We start from the raw sequence: 21,976 nt of genomic DNA on the forward strand, positions 1-21,976 counted from the left end.
ACCAGAAGCGATGCTTGAGCTGGGTCCGCAGGACTGTCTGCGATGCTGCATCTCCCCTTTTCCTTCTTTCGTTTGGGAGGGGGCTTCATGGTACCCAAACAGCCTCCAGATTCAGCCATCTTTATTCCATGTAGCATCAACCTTCTGAACTCTCAAGTTTCCTCCTTCTGCTATGTATTCAAGGTGGAGCGTGATTAAGGTTTATGTGTATTTATATGTTAGGGTCCGCCTGCCTGCCTGCCTGCCTGCCTGCCTGCCTATCATCTATCTATCTATCTATCTATCTATCTATCTATCTATCTATCTATCTACACACACGTGTGTGTGTGTAGGTATGTATATGGCATGTGTATATGTATGTTATGTATGAAGATGGGTAGAGATACACTTTTTTTTTGAGAGCAGGCAACATGATTTCATTTTTAATGGGTTGACAGTAGAAAATGACCATAAAGGTTATCTTAATCGAGAAAGAGAAAAAGGAGAGAGAGAGAAAGGGATGAGTTGCCCCTGGATAGCAAGCTCTGTGGCCCCAGGTGCTGCTTGCAGACCTCTGGATGGGAGAGGGCCACGCAGTGCCCCACGCAGCAGCCCTTCCTCCCGATCCCTTTCAAACCGTGTGTGGCCCTTCTGGTGCCCTCTGTGGCTCTGAGACCCCTTCGCCCCCTTCTAAGCCGTTAATAAGACATGGGCTCCCAAGGATGGCCCCCACTTGATCTTGGAGCCACCAAAGATGGGTTTTTTTGAGCCAGCTTTCTCTCCACTTAATCCTTGGCCATCCTGGTCTCATTGGAAGGTTGGGGGCTCCTCTGCCAGTGCAACCCACAGCTGGAGGAATTGGGGGGCTCTTAACCTGGACTCTTTGGAGAAGAAGAGCTGAATGCTGGGAATGGTTGAGGACAGAAGAAGAAGAAGGAGGAAGGGACGGCAGAGAAGGGGGCTGGAGGGAGTCCCTGAGGCAGTCGGCCTGAGCTTCAAGGGACTCCGGGGGATGGAAGAGGACAGGAAGGCCTGGAGAAACGTGGTCCATGGGGTCGCAATGGGTCGGACACGACTTCGCCACTAACAACAACAATCTGGATTAATTTTTAATTGCTCTGTGGTTAGTTTATGATCCCTTGCAGGGTGTGAACACAGAAAAACAGGTGATTCGCTCAAGGGAGGTGTGAGGGTTCAGGTGCTGGATAGGTAAGGGGACGTGTTAAGCTATCTAAACGGGTGGGGCAGGGGTTTTGCTGTCCCATAAAATGGACAATGTTCCTATGAGATCCATGATCCTCTTCTTCCTGCTGGATCCCGCAGCAGAACCTGAGGGGAAGAAAAGGGCTCAGTCAATGACGCTGCCTGTGGGAGGGAGGGAACTTTCCCTTCCCTCTTCCTCTCCTTTGCACTCAGTCCTCAAGGCGTGAATGCAGGACGTTCTCCTCCTCCCTCCATGGCAGGGGTGGGATTCAGCCGGTTCTGAGCAGTTCTGGAGAACTGGGAGTGGAAATTTGGAGTCGTTCGGAGAACCGGCCAACCCCACCTCTTCTCTTCCTCCCATCGAGTCCCAGCTGATTGCCTGGGTCTCCTTTGGTTGCCCTGCACAGGAGAACGGAGCTGGAAAGCAGGTCAGTGGGGTGGGGAGGGAAGGGGGATTTTGCAGTATATCCTTCCCCTGCCACGCCCACCAAGCCACACCCACAGAACACCATGCCCACCAAGCCACGCCCACAGGGGGGTGCAGGAAAGAGGGGATCCTCCCCCCACCCTGAACTGGCCTCTGAGATACACCAAAGGGGAACCAAGCGGGGGGCTGTGTCGTGCAGGGGCAGAACCCCCCAAAGGAGCTTAGAAGAAGAAGGACGCAGCTGGGTTGGGCCTTTTCCCACCGGGGCTCAGGAGACCCCCTCCTCCTGAAGACCCCTTCCATCCCTCAGCCTGCCCCCCATAGCCCCCCAAGGCCCCTGCCCCTTCATCGCAGGCCCTCAGGCTCTCCTCCCCCCTGCGCAACAGCCGGGCTCACCCGTCTTTTTGCAAGCTTCCTCGCATTCCTTAGCGGAGTGGTAGCTGTTCAGGCTCCCGGAGCATCCATAGTCGATGAAGAACTGGCAGCTCTTGGAGGTCACGTTGTAGAAGAAACGTTCTTTGGGGGGGCCACACTGTTTCAAAGAGGTGGGCAAGGTTCTGCATTGCGAGTCGTCTACAAGAGAGCAGATTCGGGAAACTCAAAACTTTGTTCCTCTGTTGTAAGTGCTGGGGGGGGGGGACGTGGGCAGAAAAAGCAGCCCCCTAATTGAGGCTGGGGAATTGTGGGAGCTGAACTCCACAGGTCTTAAGGTTGCCCAGGTTGGAGACCCCCCCTCCCTTTGCCTTTGTTCCACGGTTATATTTTAACTAAAACTCAGTGAGCCTGAAGGCCTGGGAAACCTTGCAGCCAAAATGCTGGTCCTGCACCCCATAGAATCCATGGGGTGGAAGGGACCTCGGAGCTCTTCTAGTCCAACCCCCTGCTCTGGCAGGAGACCAGTGGTGGGATTCAACATTTTTTTTACTACTGGTTCTGTAGGCAGGGCTTGATGAGCGTGTGTTGAGGTAATTCCCCATTAGGAGAATGAGCGCATACAGGGAGACGTAGTGAGAGTAGGGAAGAATAACACACACACAGCACACAGATACACTGTACAGTAAATGTAGGTTTTTACTTTTAATAAACGTTTAAGCAAATTCCAAGAAGCAGTCCAAGTCATTCACAGGTAAGGCAGTCAGTGTTCAGTTCAGGGATAATCCAAATATCAAAGTCCAGTATCAAAAAACAGTTCAGTAACAGACTTACATCAACGATCAGTAACAGTCATTAGGAAGAAACGGCAACACTCTCCAACAGAAGGAAACAGAGACTCCCTCACTTCACTGAGACTCTATTCTGAGACTAAACCACCCAGGTTTCTGGCTCCATCTTATGGCCATTTGTGGAACCACACCCAATTACAGATTTAGGATTCTCTTAAAGGCATAGTATTAAAATGTCTATCCTAGTTTATATATTTCCAACCCAACTAACTGTTAGGTGACTTATATTCCTAACAGCGTGGCTTGGTGGGCATGACAGGGGAAGGATCCTTCCCTCCCCACCCCACTGACCTGCTTTCCAGCTCCGTTCTCCTGTGCAGGGCAACCAAAGAAGATCCAGCCGATCACCTGGGACTCGATGGGAGGCAGAGAAGAGATGGGGTTGGCGGGCCCAGTCAGAGGTGGGATTGGCAGGTTCTCCAAACCAGGGGTCTTCAAACTTGACAGCTTTAAGACTTGTGGACTTCAACTCCCAGAATTGCTCCTCCAGTCATGTTAACTCAGGAATTCTGGGAGCTGAAGTCCACAAGTCTTAAACTTGTCAAGTTTGAAGACCCTTGCTCCAAACTACTCAAAATTTCCACTCCTGGTTCTCCAGAACTGGCCAGAACCGGCTGAATCCCACCTCTGCAGGAGACCTTAGATCATTTGATCTAAGGTCTCCTGCAGAGGTGGGATTCAGTGGTCCAGTCTCTTCTTCAAAACCCCCAGTGTTGGAGCATCTACAGTTTCTGGAGTCTAGCTGTCTGACTGATGAATTGTTTTCACTGTCAGGAAATTTCCCCTTCGGTCTATATTGCTTCTCTCCTTGATTCGTTTCCATCCATTGCTTCTTGTCCAGCCTTCAGGGGCTTTGGGAGATAAGTCACACCCCCCCCCGTTTTGTGGCAGCCCCTCAATTGTCTTCCAGTACAAAAACTCTCCTGTCCCCCGGATCCTTTGATGGCTGCACCTCCCCCAGCTCCCTCCAGGTCCATCCGACACTTTAGTCTCCAGGTCTTTTACTTCTTGGGGCTGAGAAGGGCTGTGGGGGGGGGAATATCCCCCTTCGCTTCCGTTCTCCTGGCAGGAAAAGGGAGCAAGGCCCCTTTGGAAAACAAAACCTCCCATCTCAGTTTGTTTTGGAGGGGCTCCGAGGACGAGGTTTATGCAAAGAGAAATAGCCAGGCATGTGCGTTTGTGTGTGTGTGGTTAACAACATGTGTGTTTGTGTGTGTGTGGTTAAAAACAGCAGGGGAAGAATAACCCAGGAAACAAGGATACAAAAAAACAACAAGGTTAGATTTTGGTTGGGAGCTTCAGTTTCAAGGAGATTCATTTGATTCTCCAAACCGAACCAGGTTTCTAAATTGGGATCAAAATCTTTATGTTTAATCTGGACGGTTTACTTCGCGCACAGAAAGAGACGTCAGAACTGAAAGAGGTTTTCCAATTCAGCTCAGCTCAGCCTCTTCTGGACCCCCTGAATGCAATGGGGGGACTGGTCAGATCTGGTCTGATTTGCTCCCCCCCCAGGAGCATTGCGGGGGGGGGGGGGAATCTCTGGATTGCAAGTCCCTCTAAACCCCTAGAGAAGCACAGACTCTGGCTGGGAAGAAGCCAGGATTCCCTTTCCCTCTTTTGGGCTGCTCCGTTCACACCTAGCATGTGTCACTCAGTTCTGTGGCCTGAAGTCGAGGGAGGACTTTGGCCCCCAGGAGGGAAGGAGAAAGGGTGCCCGGAGTTGGGGGGCCTTGGAAGGAGGGAACGTGTGGAGGTGACTTAGCCTTGGGAAGCAGCAAGGGGGGAGATCAAGGGGGGGGAGGGGAAGCTTTGAGCATCCTGACAGCTGCTTGACTCTGGCCTGGACCCCATTCAGAGGCAGTGAGCTCTCCCGCCCTGGAGGGTTTGAGCAGGGCTGGGGGGCATCTGCCAGGGAGCTTCCTGCACTCCGCACAGGGTGGACTAGATGACCTTCCAGAGCCTACGAACTCTTAGCTTCTCTAATTCTATCGATATTTGCATCAAGCCTCGTAACTCCCTGCTCCGTTCAGGGGTGTTAACGTTATAATCTTAATAAAATTAATTGTGTGAATAGTCGAATTATACTGTAATTATTTTTCACTTGGTTTCATAATCTGTAATCTGCCCAGAGTCACCTCGTAGGGGAGATGCGCGGCATGGAAATGTAATCAATCAATCAATCAATCAATCAATCAATCAATCAATGGAGCCTTAAAAGAAGCCGCGGGTGGGCGCCTGCGACCGCCTCCGGCAGCGTTTGCCCGGGGAGTGGACCCTCCGTTCATCGACGTTCATCGACGTCTCCTCCTTCTGCCCCGGCCCGGTTTCCCCCCTCCGGGATTCTGTCCGAGGAGCTGATTCCGGACCTCCCCCCTCCGCTCGCCCCTTCCCACGCCACGACCCCCTTCGGTAGGGCCGCTCCTCGCCTGCCTTCCGACGGCCGTCCGGAGCGCGGACTCCGAGGTGGGCGGCGTCCTTGGGCAGCCGGGGTCTTGCCCGAAGGAGCCCGAAAGAAAGGCCGCCCAGCGGAGCCTCGCTCGCCCCTCTCCCGTCTGGGGCTTCGCGGGGGACGGAGGGCCGCTGTTCCCGCGTCCAGGGAAGCCGAACGGGGGTCTCGGGGGGCGCAGAGCAGTGCGGGTGGGGGGGTTTCCTCTTGGCCGTCCGGGGCGCATCCCGGAGGCTCCATCTGGGGCGTTCAGACGCGGCGGGGCTCTCGGGTCCCACCAACCGAAGACCCCTCTGGACGGGGCATCCCCCGCCCCCCTCCCGCCTCGCCCCACTTACAGAGCCCGGAGACGGAGTGCAGGGATCCCCAGAGGGCGAAGGCGCCCCAGAAGAGGCGGAGCAGGAGGAGGGGGCTGCGACCGGACCCCATGGCGACGGCTGGGCGACTGAGCCTCCCCCGCCTCTTCTCCGGGGCTATGAGCGCGGCGCCCCGGATTGCCAAACCGCCCCGTCCCGCCCCTCCCCGCCCCGCGCCTCCGGATGGCTCCTGCGGGGAAGGTTTCGTCTCCCGGGGGTCCGGCGGGGAAACGTCGGCGGGCGGAGTGGCCGGGAGGGCTCCGTGGACTACAACTCCCATCTCCTGGTGATTGGCTCAGAGTCACCCAGCCACTTTCAGGGCCAAGGAGAGACTAGAAGTCAGCATTTCCCAGGGCTTAGTCTGGTTTTTACTTTGAACGATTTTGATCTTTTGTCCTTTCAAATAACGTTTCAGAATTTAATTTCTTTTCATTTCTTTTTCTCCCTCAGAAAAGTTTTCAAACCTTTAACAAGCCCGTTTTGGAATTCCAACAGAGAAAATTATCTGGTCACTGTCTTCACTTGGTGTTTCTATATCCCTTTTATTTATGAAGACACCTTGGATGTCCAGTGTAGCCTCTTTTTCCATGTCATTCTTGTAGGAAATCACGTTTACCTCCAGGCCCAGATCTAATTCCCCATCTTGTCTGGTGGAACCTCTTCCCCTTCCATGACCTCATCCACACACAGTCCATCTACCAAGGCAGAGGCCATTCAAATTAACATCTGGCTCTATGGTTCAGCATGGGACATTAAACATGTCCAGTGTTGAAATATTTTGCTTTGTTCTTTTGTTGTAGGCTAAGTTTAAGTGTCTCCTAAATTGTACTGTTTAGTTCTTTCTTGTCCAATTTTCCAGTTTTTCATCTTACTATTTATTTTTAAATCAAAAGATGCTATCTTGTCTCCCCTGGTGCTTCTCTTCTCATATGTTTTAGCTTCCAGTCCCTTAATCATCCTGGTTGCTCTTCTCTGCACTTTTTATTGTAGGTTAAGTTTAAATGTCCTCTAAATTCTAGTACCCAAATTCAGCTGGTGGTAAAATTCTCTTCTTCAAGACAGAAGAGTTGAGTTTTGAGTTTGGTCAACTGTAGAGTTCCTGTCAAGATCCCCCAGTGCCCCATTTATGAGCAGATCCAGCCCACTAATTTTATGGAGCACACCAGTATTCCAATTTCACCTGGACCCTTAGTCATCTTATGTAGCTTTTTGCTGTTTATTTTGGATTGCTTACATTGTTAAATTTATGATTAACATGTTCCTTCACTCAGGTTTGAAGGCAGACTCACCTGGCAGTGTCAAATTTGTCATTCTGAAGGTTTCTAATAACTTAAAAGTAGCTAATGAGAAATGTCTAAAAATGATTTGAAAGTGACATTTGCAAACTCATTGTCCTTTAAAAGACTCTTGTGAACAAGATGGCTAATCCCATCATCTCCCTGTGCCCAAAGCCATGGAAATCTCTGTCTTGTTGTCTCCTTATGAGGAGCTGCTGTCTGGAGCACGTGTGGGCAATCTCCTGTCTTCTCCTTATCCAGAGATGTTCCAAGGAATCAGTTTACTTATACCGGGATCCTTCACATCTCTTAAACTCCCCCACCGTCACACATACCCCGGGTCCTCCCCACTCCACCCTCAACTTATGGGTCCAGTGGGCAGTCTCACCTCGCAAGGCGGCATCAGAGGCTGCAGAGGGAAGATGCCCTGATCTGTGGGGAGCACGAGGGGAAATCTCATAGAGGAGTAGTGGGGTTCTGGACTTCTTCCTCCTGGGCCACTTCACAACTCCCAGTTGCAGCCTGGCCGGTCACTAGATAGGGCCCCTTCCTCTCCCACCCCAGTGGGATCAACCTTTGGTGCTGCCCATTTTCAGATTCAGGTTCATTCTCCTCATCAGAACGATCCTGATTCTAGTACCCAAATTCAGCTGGTGGTGGAATTCTCTTCCAGGCAGGACGGAAGAGTTTAGTTTTGAGTTTGGTCAACTGTAGAGTTTCCATCAAGATCATCCAGTGCCCCATGGATGAGTAGATCCAGCCCACTAATTTTATGGAGCACACCACGGCAACTGAGCTCAAACACAACAGAGTTTGTACAATTGCTGTACTGAGCACACCAATATTCCAATTTCATCTGGACCCTTAGTCATCTTATGTAGCTCTTTGCTGTTTATTTTGGATACTTTACATTGTTAAGTTTATGATCAAAACGTTCCTCCACTCAGGTTTGAAGGGAGACTGGTCACTCCAAAGATTTCTAATAACTTAGATGTAGCTAATGAGAAATGATTCAAAAATCACATGTGCAAACCCAGTGTCCTTTAAAACAGGGGTCCCCAACCGCCGGTCCGCGGACCGATACCGGTCTGCGGAACAAGTCTTACCGGGCCGCTGGTTGCTGGGCTCCGCCATCTTTTTTTTGGTAAAAAAGTGCTTCCGGTGAGCTTTTCCGGGTAGAAAGCTCACCGGAAGCACGTTTTCATCAAAAAGATGGCGGCGCTAGCGCTTCGTGAGCTTTTCCGGTAGAAAGCCATTTCTACCCGAAAAAGCTCACCGAAGTGCTGGCGCTACCATCTTTGACGAAAAAGTGCTTCCGGTGAGGTCACTGGAAGCACTTTTTCGTCAAAAAAAGATAGCGGCGCTCAGTTGATGCTGGTAGCGGGCCGCGGCGCCCAGCTGATGCCGGTACCGGGCCGCGGCATCAAAAAGGTTGGGGATCACTGCTTTAAAAGACTCTGCCACAGATGTGAGCAAGATAGCTAATCCCATCATCTCCCTGTGCCCAAAGCCATGGAAAATCTCTGTCTTGTTATCTCCTGATGAGGAGCAGCTGTCCGGGGCACGTGTGGGCAATCTCCTCCTTATCCAGAGATGTTCCAAGGAATCAGTTTACTTATACCGGGATCCATCAAAATTCCACCATTCTCCTCATCAGAACAATCCTGAATCTAGTACCCGAATTCAGTTGGTGTGGAATTCTCTTCTCCCAGGCAAGGAAGAAGAGTTTAGTTCTGCATTTGGATAACTCTACTGTTCCAGCCACAGATTATGTTGTGTTCGAGCTCAGCTGCCGTGGTGTCCCTCATAAAATTAGTGGGCTGGATCTGCTCATAAACGGGCACTGGGGGATCTTGACGGGAACAGTAGAGTCGACCAAGGGGTTTTTATGTGTATCTGGTTCAAGAGAAGGTTAAAGTAGGAAATATAAAGGGGTTGCAGGAATTGGGTTTGGCTGGTCTAGAGAAAAGGAGGATTGGGGTGATAGCAATGTTCCAGTATTTGAGGGGCTGCCACAAAGAAGAGGGGGGGGGTCAACCTATTTTCCAAACAAGTTGTGTGTATATATTCTTCAATATCTCTGTGTCTCTATGTATGTATATGGCATGTGTGTGTGTGTGTGTGTGTGTGTGTTATGTATGAGGATGGCTAGAGATATACTTTTCTTTGATAGCAGGCAACAGAATTTCATTTTGAATGTGGCCAGAGTGCTGACAGTAAAAAATGACCATAAAGGTTTTCTTAATTTTAATCTCTAATCGAGTTCCTTCCTTTTGGCTTGGAATCCTGGGGGTGGACATGTGCAGAGGGAGGGGCTTCTCCTTGTGGGTGTGTTGGGGGCATCTCCTAGAGGGAGAGGAGTGACCAGTTCAAGTCCCATGGAGGCCCCATCCTGCTGACCGCTGTCCTCTTCAGCTGGCTGACCCAGCACCCCCTGCAGGCCCAGGAGGAGGTTTGGGCTGCATTGGGAGGCGGGTTGTGAGCTGATTATGCGGAACCCACCGAACAAGCGGGAGCCATTTAGGCCTCCCAGTGAAAGCACCAGGCGGGAAAGCAGGAGACTGTGAGTTCCCGTCCTGCCGTGGTCACCAAGCCAGCCTGGGCCGGCCATTCTCTCCCAGCCCCAGGAAAGAGGCAATGGGAAAACCCCTCCGAGGAACCTTGCCAAGCAAACCGCAGGGGGTGGGCCAGGAGTGAGACTGACTTGAAGGCCCCAGAACAAACGAAAAATGGATTGGGATGGGGATGTGGCCCCAGAGGGAGACCCCAAGCAAGCACCCCCTGCAGGACGGCCCCCGGAAGAACTTGAACTCCTCCTGAGCCTTCTATAATTTCGTTAATGCCAAACTTAAAGACTCGAAATCCATCCCATCCCTAAAAGGGCCTAACGGGGAAGACGGTAACAATGGAACTCGAAAGGCCAACCTCTTTAATACGTTCTTCAGTTCAGTCTTTGTTGACAGCAATGGCTGCTTCCCCCCATTTCCTAGTTTCACCACAGCAAATTGTAACAACTTACTACATATTGATTTTACAGTAGATAACGTTGAAACAGCACTACGTAACCTAAAGCCATCTCTACCTATTGGCCCTGATGGATTATGTGCCTACTTCTTGAAAAATCTTGCCATTGCCCTAGGTGAACCTCTATGCACAATCTATGAGGTATCTTTCAGAACCAACTCCCTGCCCAACTTATGGTCATTAGCCACGGTCATACCTATCTTTAAAAAGGGGGACCCCAGCCTACTAGAAAATTACAGACCAATTTCACTCTGTTGCGTCACCTGTAAAGTCATGGAATTAATTATAAACCCGTCCATCACCCTCCACTTAGAGACAAACAACTTGCTTTCTAACAAGCAGTTTGGTTTCAGGAAAATGTTGTCCTGTAATCTGCAACTCCTACATTGCAGAAACATTTGGACCATACATATTGACCAGGGTAAAGCAATAGACACAATTTACATTGACTTCTGCAAAGCCTTTGATTCAGTGGTGCACGACAAACTACTGCTGAAACTTAGTTCTTATGGCATCTCCGGGTCCCTGCACAAGTGGATAGCCACGTTCCTGTCAAACAGGCAACAAATGGTCAAAACAGGGAAGGCCCTATCAAATCCAGCACCAGTTAATAGCAGTCTCCCCCAAGGCAGTGTCTTCGGAACCACACTCTTTCTGCTTTACATCAATGACCTATGTGACAACATTAAAAGCAGCTGCGTCCTCTTTGCCAATGATGTAAAACTATTTAACACCACCGACAATGCTGCTGCCTTACAAAGCGACCTTGACTATGTGTCAGAATGGTTGTGCAATTGGCAACTCCAAATCTCAACTAATAAATGCTCTGTCCTACACATTGGCAATAAAAATCAGAACACCAAATACAAGTTGGGCAGAAATGATCTCATGGAGCAGGAGTCGCCAACCTTTTGGACCTCAGGGACCATCAAACTCATAATTTTAAACTCCGCGGACCACTAATATGAATTTTGACCTACGGTGGCTTGCTGACATTGGTGGGAAAGTCTGTCTCATATTCCAGAGCTACAGTAGTCACAGGACTGGCCTGTCCACTGGCCTGCCATGGATGAGCTACTCCGGGATGACCAAGATGGTCAGTCTTGTGACTATTGTAACTCTGGAATACAGGACCAGCCCATGGTGGCATTGGAAATCTCTGCTGTAGGGGGTGCAACATGCAACAAGCAGTACGCCTTATGTCCCTGCACAGCCTGGATTAATTGCTTTGGGGGGGACACTTATCTGCAGACGCCCAACATTTTCTTGCAGACCACCAGTGGTCCCTGGCCCACCAGTTGGTGACCTCTGTCATAAATGACCCTCACTCTGTCAAGGACCTAGGAGTACTTATCTCGAATGATCTAAGCCCCAGAACTCACAGTAACAGCATTGCCAAAAAAGCATTAAGAATTGTTAGCCTAATTTTATGAAGCTTCTTCTCCAGTAACATTGAACTGCACACCAGGGCATACAAAACCTTCACCAGACCAATTCTCGAATACAGCTCATCTGCCTGGAATCCACACTGTATATTGGACATGAATACAATCGAATGAGTCCAGAGGTATTTCACGAGAAGAGGACTCCACTCCTCCGCTTGCAATAAAATACCTTATGCCACCAGACTTGAAATTTTGGACCTGGACAATGTAGAACTACGCCACCTACAGTCTGATCTAAGCTTAGTACACAAAATTGTCTGCTACAACATCCTACCTGTAAACGACTACTTCAGCTTCAACCGCAATTACACACGGGCAAACAATAGATACAAACTCAAAGTAAACTGCTCCAAACTCTATTGCAGAAAATACGACTTCAGCAACGGAGTGGTCAATGCCTGGAATGCCCTACCTGACTCCATGGTTACAGCCCCTCAACCCCTCACAGCTTCAACCTCAAACTCCCTACCGTGGACCTCACCCCATTCCTAAGAGGTCCTTAAAGGGGGCGTGCATGAGTGCACCAGCATGCCTACCGTCCCTGTCTTACTCTCCCAATTTATCTGTATTTACTTCCTTTGTTCTTGTTTGTGTTCATACTTGTTATCTTGTTCACATTTGACAAACAAATGAACAAATAAATAAAAACCAGCATAAACGGGCCGATTTGGCAAATTCTGTGTTTAATAGTGAATGGGGGGCAGCCTGTGCCCCCTTCCCCTTGCCAGGAAAAGAGACACACAGAGCACCTGAGACCACCGTCTCCTTCGGGCAAGGATTTATTCCAGAATCCCCCCCTCCCTCTTGAAGGCGCCTGGAGGCTTTCTGCGCCTGGTCTCCTCCTGAACCGGCCTCTCTCTCCGTTCAGCACAAAGCAGGCCGAGCTTCCGTCCACGGAGCCCTCAGGGAGTTCCTGCAAAAGGGAAGGAGGCCTCAGGAAGGGTCTTCCTTGGGGGGCTGCAGGGGGGGGGCAGAGGCATTGGAGAGACCCCCCCCCTTTTTGCCAGGCCGAGAACCAGAGAGACCCCCCCTCCCCTGCTCTGAGGGGCTGCTCTGCTCCAGCCTCGGCCTTTGTGACACTCCGCCCAGTCTAGGCGCCTCCCTTGGGGTGTCCCCCAGCCCCCCCTCCCTGGGGGAAGCGGACCCTCTGTTAAATGGGCACAGATCAGGAAGGAAGAGGACTCAGGAATGCTAGAAACTCTTATTTACAAACCGGATTCAAAAAGCACACAAACGTGGCCAGCGCTGGCTTTTTATAGCTGGCGCTGTCCAACACTTCAGCCACTGACAGGGACCCAATCTTCCCACCATCAGCTGAACCAATAAGTCAGACTCCACTTTGCATGTAACGTAGGCTCATGTACATGTGGCGTCATGCATATTTAACAGCCTCTCTCTTGGGGCAGGCTGAAGGGCCGGGGAGGGTGGAGCAGGGGATATGCTGTCCCAGAGGATAGACAGCCTTGCCAAGAGATCCTGGCTCCTCCTTCTCCTCTTGGCCAGACGGATGGATCTCGCAGCAGAATCTCAGGGAGGGGGTGCAAAGAGAGGGGCCCCTTCTGCAGGGCTGCCAGTGGGAGGGGGACCTCTCATTTCCCCCTTCCTCTCCTTTGCATTCAAGGTGGGAATTCTGCTCCTTCCCATATGGCCTCGCACCTTTCAGGCCTCCCTCCCCCCCAGCATTGCACACTCACCAGTGGTGGTATTCTACCGGTTTGGCCTGGTTCAGGCAAACCAGTAGTAAAAAACGTTACTGTTCGGCTGAACCAGTAGTAACAAAACAGCTCCTGGTTCAGCCAAACCGGTGTTTTTTTTCCTCCTGACGATCAGCTGTTCCAATGATCAGCTGTGCCAGGATCCCCCTCGCTGTCTTACTGCTTCACCCAGGAGGCTTCCCTGAGGCCCAGGAAGCAAAACAGCAACAGAGCGTGGGGGCGTACTGAAAAAAGAAGCCATGCCTACGCAGTCACATGGCCACGTCCATCTAGCCACGCCCACAGTACCGGTAGTAAAAATATTTGTGTCCCACCCCGACACTCACCTCTCTTGCGGCATCTCAAGCGGCACCCCAAACGTCTCTTGAAGTTGTTGGCATTCCCGGCGCAGCCCCCATAGATGAATTTCTTGCACCTTTGGGTCTTCGGGTCATAAAACCAGCGTTTCACTTTTAAATCGCAAGGCCCGTGTTCAGAAGGCAACTGGCAGAGGTCTGCAGGGAGGGAGGAAGGGGATAGAGGTCGGCCTGAGGTGGGCAGCTATATGGATGTTTTGGAGGGAGGGAGGGAGGGAGGGAGGGAGGAAGGAAAGAAAGAAAGAGAGAGAGAGAGAGAAACAGAGAGGGAAGGAAGGAAGATATGGAAGGGGAGGGCGGAAGGAAGGAGGGAAGGAAGGAAGCAGGAGTGGGATTCTACAGGTTCGCACCTATTCGCTAGAACCAGTTGTTAACATTCTAAGCAGTTCGGAGAACCGATTGTTAGAAGAAATTACAGGGCTAATCCTGTAAGGAAGGCAGGAAGGAAACATTCTGGTGTTGCTTACAGAAACTGCCTCTCTGTTAACCCTTATTACATTCTTGGCAGGACTAGACTTCCTGTCTCTGGAACGTCTTTGGAGTTTTTTGTCCCCTCCTTTGCTGGTACTTTGCTTTTGTGGAGTGACCATTCAAAGTTGCAATGGCACTGAAAAAAGTGACTTATGACCATTTTTCACACTTACGACTGTTGCAGCATCCCCAACAGTCATGAGAAGCCAGGCAAGGAGATGCGTGCCTCTATGTGAGTGATGTTGAGTTGGCCGCGCCCAGCCAATAACATGACCATCAAGCCATGCCCATTGCCTAAGCCATGCCCACCCAGTTACATGACCACCAAGCCATGTCCATTGCCTAAGCCATGCCCACAGAACCGGTTGTTAAAAAATTTCAATCCCACCCCTGGAAGGAAGGAATCAGACAGGCTGGTGCCTGGGCCCAGGGCAGACTGCAAATCCCTTTGAATCCTTAGAAGAGGCCGAGTACCAGTGAGGGTGACATGACGGCATGGAATCTTTGGTGCTTAGACGAGGCCTGACTGGGCTTGCATCCCCAAACATCTGGTGGGCCCCGGTGCCCTCAACCATGCCCAGCATCTCCAGGTGTGCTGGGAGCTCCGCCATTGCCAGCTCCACCAGGAGGGCCCTGGTGGCCTGCCTGCAGAATTGCTGATGGCCCGCATTCCCCCTCCCCACCGAGAGCATCTGGCTGTGGGTCTCACCTGTGACGGGCTTCATGCAGTACAAGGCACAGCCATAGGAGCAGCACTTGTCCATCTCTGGGCAGCTACCGTCATGCAAACAGCTTGTCAGGCATGGCCCTGAAACACCGCGAGGGCTCGGCGGGCAGAAGCCGGGCTTCTCTGCAAAACAGAATCAACCAATGGGCTCTGGGAAGCCCCACACAGCGGGGGGGAAGCCCCACAACCCCCTTCAGAGACAGTGGGTGTTGGGGGGCAGAGGAGGTGCGGGAAAGAGGGGAGCCTTCCCCCACCCCATACTCCCCTCTGAGATGCACCAAAGGAGAACAGGGGCAGCCCCCCCACCAAAGTTTAGAAGAACAGATGCTGAATGTTGTGGTCACTGGCAGCCTGAGGAGATGGCAGCAGAGTCGGACAGTGGGGAGGAACATGGGCCAATCCGGGAGTCTGGGGAGGAGTTATGTGCTGACTCTGGAGCCTCCAGAATCTGGCAGCAGTGGGGCAGAGGAACAAGGGGAGCCTGTTCCCAGTGAGCATGTGCACAGAGCTGCCAAAAGGCAAGAACAGTTAAGACAAAAGGCTTGGAGGTGATTGGCCCTCCCATAAGACAAAGGAGGAGCAAAGGGACAGGAGCCTCTGCAGGAAGCAACTTTGTTCATACTGGTCAGTTTGAAACCTGAAGCTCTGTGCTGTCCAGCCAGTGTATGGGAATTGGATAGTTATGTAGCAATTGTGAGCTGTCCCCTTAGAGGAATGCATCATGGTAAATGTAGTTAAGGTATCCTGGGAAATGTAGTCCATGTCACGTGACCATATCTGTAATCCTAATTGGTCACTAAATTGACCCTCAATGGGTTGGGGGAGTTTTCCTCACTCTTGGCTGAATTCAGGGATTCATGGTAACTGTTCTACTTCTATCACTACGAGATGAGAGAAAAAGGATAGAAGATAACCATCTTTTTACCTACAAGACAGATATGCAAAGGATTGGTCATTAAAGAAGAACTTCATCACAAATGTGAGTTATGAGGATACCTGATGAACCAATAAATGTACTTTGTTATGGACGTTTTGTTGAGTTTATCTATCTGCATCTGTACAGGAAGACAAATCTACCACTGTACAGAATACAGAACAGTAAAAAGATGGTTAATTTGAAGTCCTGAAGCCCATCAGTATAAAGACAGTTAATTTGGATTTGTGATAAAGCAAAGTAATGTTGAAGCCAGAAGTGAATGTAGAATGCTAAGCTCTGTGCCTCAGTTTGAACTGCAGGGAGGGGCAAGATTCCCCCCCTTCCCCTTTTACGAAAGAGTCTTTTCAAATATTCTATGTTCTGGCTCTCAAAGGCAATCAAATTTTGTCTCCATCGATTCTTTTTTCTCTCTCTTCCTTTATTTATGCTGAATTCCTTTGTTTTCATATCAAGGCAGGAAGGAGTAAATTCTTCCCCCTTCTCTCTTCAGCGAAAGACATGCTCTGTCTTATGTTACATCGCTGTTATCTAAAAAGGAGCTCATCTGCAAGCAGGGGAGGGGCCAAGCGTTTCATTTGTCTCTGCATTCCAACTCCTTCTCAAACGCAGACAAAATGCAATCTCCCTCACGATATCGACGTGCACCACACCGAGACGCACGGCAGGGAGAGAAGCTACTGGACTCTGTATAGAGTCATTAGATGGAAGTTCCCAGTTTCTACTGCCACCCGTGCTGGAATGGAACGGGATACCAGATGACCGCAGCCGCATTGCAACACGAGAGGTAGCTAGCAGCTTACCTCACCTGAAGCATATGGCTCTTCTGTTTCCCACCCTTGATCCTGAAGCCAAGATTGTGCTCTTGCTGGGATTCGATGTCCCTGGCGCCTTAGCGCACACTGAAGTAGTCAGAGGCCTGAGATACTCACCCTTTGCCTTCAAGACAGACCTAGGTTGGGGAATCTCAGGAATTGTCAGTGTCGATCGGATGCAGGCTCCAACCCAGGCAAATACCTTAGCACCATCCATTCCAACAGCCTTCTGATGCCCTTTAGCACCATCGAAAACAAGAATGCCGTTCCACCCTAAACGGCTGCCAGCAACCACCAGACGTCCACTAAAATGCTTTACACGGGCATATGCCTCCGCAACACCCTTTCCAATAGCTTCCCGATGCCCTTTGACACTGTGGAAGCAAGAGCACCGTTCCAACCCTAAAAGGCCGCCAGAAGCGACCATTGGCACCAAGAGTACCTGTCAACCCTAAAAGGCGGCCAGAGGTGACCAGCAGATTTGCACCAAGAGGCTGAACTTGAAGATTTTGAAGGATCTTGTTTTGCATGTCGTCTTGGTCAAGACAAGCAAGTCCCAGTAACTTGGGATCCCATTGTGCCACTTTCAGTTGTATGAGTATATTAGAAACTTCTGCAATCAGGTGAGGCTTGCCAATAGGAATTTTAGGAAATCTGTGGAGGCTATCCAGGAGCGTTGATTGTATATCTGAGGCAGCGCCGTATGGAGTGTTGAGTCTTTGCCATGACAACCGTAGGGCAGTGTCTGGGTCGTCTAAGTGGGAGGCATAAAGTGCCTTTGTGTCTCTGACAGACTGCGGTCCTAGCCAGGCCACCAAGTGTATGAGTACTTCATCGGATTCCAGGCATGCAGCCTGAATGGGGCACAGGAAAACTTTCTTCCATAGGAGATATTCACCGCCTAGCTCATCTGTGAATTTGTATACACCGTTAGCAGCCAAATCTAGCTTTCCTCTGCTTACTGCCAACTCTCTCCAGTAGTCTGCATCGTTTGTAGAGTTGGGTTGAGGCGTTGACATAGAGGGGTCTTCCCATGGATTCTCGTAGGGTAGGTTCGAGTTGTATGTCAACGATGGGTTGTAGCCTTCCTCCCAGTGCTTACAGAGGATGTCGTTCTGCCATTCCAGAGGCGATGGTGGAGCTTCACGCTGCTGTGTAGGCTGGCCGCAGTTATCTTGTGTCTGTGAGCTCAGGTAGTGTGGAGGTTGTGGCTGGAATGGTACTGCTTGTGGATTGAGCATGGCAGGTGTCGTCGGTGGCATGTCTACTTGTCGAGAAGTCGTTGGGATCACTGGTGGGCTAATTTGCTCACCTGGCAGGCCATGAGACATTGGAGTAGGGTTGCTGGTGCTGGGAAGAGGGTCTTGGACCTTAGTACGTACAACATCAGTTGGGGAAGGTTTGCTGTTGGTGGGAAGTGAATCTTGTACTTTAGGTCGTACAACGTCAGTTGCGTAACTGACGTGTAGAGTCTGTGGTTGAGATTCATCCCTGTGCTTCTCTGGTTGTGGGAGACTGCTAGGCAACGGAGGCGGTTCCACCTGCTTGTTTTGTAGCGAGTGCTGCTCATCCACGTAGGCTTTGACCTGTGTATCTGGGCTCTCTTCTCCCAACTCTTCGAGGTTGAATTGGAGGGAGGTGACGTCAGCCATCTTCTGCCATGCTGCGGCCTGTGACATCTTTGTTGTGACGTCTCTTTGCCGTTCGGCCAACTCCAATTGGGCCTGAACTTTGGCCATTTCTGATTGTAGAGCCACTACTGCAGCCTTCTGCCATGCTACTTCCTCTGTGGCGCGTAGATCTGCATCTGCTACAGCAGCTTCTACTTCAGCTTCTGCCACCTGGTCAGCATAACTTGCAGCTTTGGAGGCCTTAGATGCGCTGCTACGATGGGAGGATGTCCTGGAAGGATGGTGACAGCTGGCAGCAGAGAATTGGCATGAGACACTAGAACCCGCTTGAGAACTAGCCGGTTTGGGAGGGAGGAGGCTTTCTTAGAATGGTGGGAAAAAGCTGCTTGTGATGGAAGACCTCTGTCAGGTGTGGAGAAGCCCTTGCCCCTTGTTCCTTTTGAAGCGCATTGAGGATCGCGGCCTGGAGGGAGTTTCTGCCTTCCCGAACGGTGTCTTCGCGTTCTTTGTTTGCCGCCTCGAAGCAATGAATGTGTTCCTGGCAAGCTCCATGTTGAATTTGTGCTCCGTTTGGCCTCGTATAACTAATTGGAAATTGAGTTGTTGGCAGCATTTCAAGGGAGATAAAGGTAGGTGCTGATCAGCCTTATCCTGAAGGACTTTGGCAGACTTTCACGGGACTCTTTACAAACTATTTTGGGACTCATTACGGGCTATGAATGACTAAAATTCCCAGCCATTGCAATAAAGAAAAAAGGGCTTTGGGACTAAAGTGTGTTTGTTAGTGTCTCAATAACCCTTAGTCAGAACACCTCAGGGGCTCAGCAGACCCCTCCCAAAGACCCTTCCCTGCCCAACAGCCGGACTCACCAATGCGTCCGCAGTAGCGCTTGCATTCCTCAATGGTGTGGTAGCGATTGCGATTCCCAGGGCACCCATGGTAAACGAAAGGCTCGCAGCTCTTGGAGGTGATGTTGTAGAAAAAACGGTCTTTTGGCTCCCCACATCGTTGGGAATCGTTGGGGAAGATGCTGCAGCTCCCCTCGACTGGCAAGAGAGGAGATTTGGAAACTTTGAACCTTGGCTCAGTGGTAGGTGCTCTAGGTGTGGGGTGAGGGGGGCGGGGATAGAGCAGCCCTCTAAACCAGGGGTCTCCAACCTGGGCAACTTTAAGCCTTGTGGACTTCAACTCCCAGAATTCCCCAGCCTGTTAAAGTTCCAACTCCACAGGTTAACTCCCCTAATACCTGTACAACATCACTGGAAAAAAAATGACTTATGACTATTTTTCACACTTACGACCATTGCAACATCCCCATGATCACATGATCAAAATTCACACCCTCAGCAAGTGATTCGTATTTGTGACGATTGAGTCATTCAGCCGGATTTCATGCCTAAGACAAGACTGAACCAGTCTTCTAAACTGGGATCAAAATCTCCAATCCAAATGTTTAATCTGAACTGACTGGGTGGTTTAGTTCGCGCACAGAAAGAGACGTCAGAACTCAAAGTGGCTCAGCTCAGCCTCTTCCTGGACCACCCGAAACAGTGTAAAACAGTGTAGGGTCTCCTGTTTGGGCAGGGGTTGGACTAGATGACCTATAAGGTCCCATCCCACTGTGTTAATCTGATAAATCTGAATGCAATGGGTGACCTGGTCAGATCTGGCTCTGGTTGGTATAATGCCCTTCATGGCCAATTCTTTTAAACCAAACCAAGGCCTGCTATCCAGAGCAAATCAAGGGAGGCGCTTTGACGCAAGGAATTCCAAGGAGCAATTTAACCCTGCTGAAATTCTCCCAAAACGCGTCACAAAGCAAGCACAGCCCGTCTTCGCAGGGAGGCTGAATGGAAAGATGGCTATCGGGTAAAACCAGCAACCCAAAAGAGGTTTCAAATGAGGCAGAAGAAGCAAAGTCCATGGTGGAATAGGGGAAAAAGACAACACGGATGTCACAAACAGGATGGGGGGTGAGGGGTGGGTGGGAGCGCCTTCTGAGGAGCATTGCGGGGGGGAGGGGGGGGCGTCATTTCTGGATTATAAACCGAAAAGAAGCCACCAGTGTGACTCAGTCTGACCAAACCCCTAGAGAAGCACAGGCTCTGGCTGGGAAGAAGCCACGGTTCCCTTCCTCTCTTTTGGGCTGTTCAGTTCTGTGGCCTGAATTTGAGGAAGGACTTTGGCTACCGGGAGGGTAGGAGCTGGTCAGCATCCAAAGGAGGAAATGTTTGGAGGCAGAAGGGAAGGGAAGTGGAGAAAGGAAGGGAAAGAAGGGAGTGGATTAGGAAGGGGAAAGGAAGAGAGAGGGGAAAGGAGAGAAGAGAGAGGAGAGAGAAGAGGCAAGGCAAGGGAAGATCTTCTATCTCTTCAAGCATCGGAGTGGCTTGTCATGGGGGAAGACAGGATTGTTCCCAAGACAGAACAACAAAACAAACCTTTCAGCGATAAGCACGGACATTAAGCAACAGCGGTTTGACTCTGGCTGGACACCCTAGAGAAGCAGGGAGCTCCCCTTTATTGGTGCGTTTGAAGAGGAGGGGGGAGCATCTGTCAGGGAGCCTGCTGCGCTCCGGAGAGGGTGGACTAGATGACCTCCCAGAGCCTAGAAACTCTGACACTCTGTAATTCTATCAATATTGATCTCAAGCCTAGTAACCCCCTGCTCCGTTCCTGGGTGTTAGTGTTATTATAATGTTATTAATCCTACTACCATTAATGGCGTTATTAGTATTATTGTAATGTCATTTTTCCCCACTTGGTTTCATCATCTCTAAGCCGCCCAGAGTCACCTTGTCGGGGAGATGCGCGGCATAGAAACGGAATCAATCCGTCAACGTAGCGTTAAAGTAACCCGCGTGCGCGCAGCTGCGATCTCCTCCGGCAGCGTTTGCCTGGGGAATGCGGGTGGGGGAGAGGCGGGGACCGGACCCTCCGTTCCTCGGCGTCTCCTTCCATACCGGCCCGGTCTCTTTCTCCGGGATTTTGAACGAGGAGCTGATTCCGGGCCGGAACCGTCCGAGGCTCTGCCAGGGTGCCTGTCAGCGTGACTCCCCGGCGGGCGCGAAGCTGCGTGATTCATCGGCCTCGCCCAACCCTCCCGCCGTGGAGTTACGCACAGCGGGCAAACGCAACCTTCACGGGAACGGAAGTGCGTGCCGGGCTCCGCCGGGACCCTCCTGGGTGGCCCTTGGCGCCCGCCGGGCTGAGCCGGACCTTCCCGCTCCCGCTCGCCCCTTCCCACGACCCCCTTCCATACGGGTCGCGCCTGGCCTGCATTCCGACAGCCGTCCGCGGAGTGCGCGGACTCCGAGGTGGGCGGCGTCCTTGGGCAGCCGGAGTCTTGCCCGAAGGAGCCCGAAAGAAAGCCCGCCCAGCAGAGCCTCGCTCGCCCCTCTCACGTCTGGGGCTTCGCGGGGGACGGAGGGCCGCTGTTCCCGCGTCCAGGGAAGCCGAACGGGGTCTCGGGGGCGCAGAGCAGTGCGGGTGCGGGGTTTCCTCTTGGCGTCCGGGGCGCATCCCGGAGGCTCCATCTGGGGCGTTCAGACGCGGCGGGGCTCTCGGGGTCCCACCAACCGAAGACCCTCTGGACGGGGCATTCCCCGCCCCCTCCCGCCTCGCCCCACTTACAGAGCCCGGAGACGGAGTGCAGGGATCCCCAGAGGGCGAAGGCGCCCAAGAAGAGGCGGAGCAGGAGGAGGGGCTGCGACCGGACCCCATGGCGACGGCTGGGCGACTGAGCCGCCTCCGAGTCCTGTCTGGGGCAAAAGTGCGGAGCCCCTCACGCCCTCCCCTCTCCTCCCCTCCGGAGGGCCGGGCTGGGAAACCCCCGCCTCGCGCCACGCCTCCGGATGACTCCTGCGGGGAAGGTTTCGGCGCCCGGGGGTCCGGCGGAGAAACGTCAGCGGGGGCCGGACGGGCTCCGTGGCTTCCCAAAAAGGGG

General features: G+C 51.6%; 2 protein-coding genes across 2 annotated transcripts in view; both read right to left on the minus strand.

The window, feature by feature from the left end:
* The window catches only part of LOC148131039 (carboxypeptidase inhibitor SmCI-like), a 33,594-nt gene extending 27,884 nt beyond the window's left edge, over window positions 1-5,710 (minus strand). Inside the window, exons 1-2 of the mRNA XM_087959022.1 lie at window positions 5,620-5,710; window positions 2,006-2,182 (exon numbers count right to left, since the gene is read on the minus strand). Coding sequence (XP_087815148.1) covers window positions 2,006-2,182; window positions 5,620-5,710 — 268 coding nt within the window. The remainder of the gene's footprint in view (window positions 1-2,005; window positions 2,183-5,619) is intronic.
* A 6,339-nt stretch (window positions 5,711-12,049) lies between these two features.
* Window positions 12,050-21,768, minus strand: LOC113428167 (BPTI/Kunitz domain-containing protein-like). Its single transcript, XM_087959101.1, is given in 6 exon segments — window positions 12,050-12,296; window positions 13,425-13,592; window positions 14,635-14,775; window positions 18,903-19,079; window positions 21,664-21,727; window positions 21,730-21,768. Coding segments are annotated over 6 exon segments (585 nt in total). The 5' UTR covers window positions 21,754-21,768; the 3' UTR covers window positions 12,050-12,285.
* Between the last annotated feature and the right edge of the window lie 208 nt (window positions 21,769-21,976).

The sequence above is a fragment of the Notechis scutatus genome, chromosome 3 (assembly GCF_049901735.1).
Source record: "Notechis scutatus isolate UNSWTSFEM ecotype Mainland chromosome 3, rNotScu1.2, whole genome shotgun sequence".
In the NCBI taxonomy this organism is placed as follows: Eukaryota; Metazoa; Chordata; class Lepidosauria; order Squamata; family Elapidae; genus Notechis; species Notechis scutatus.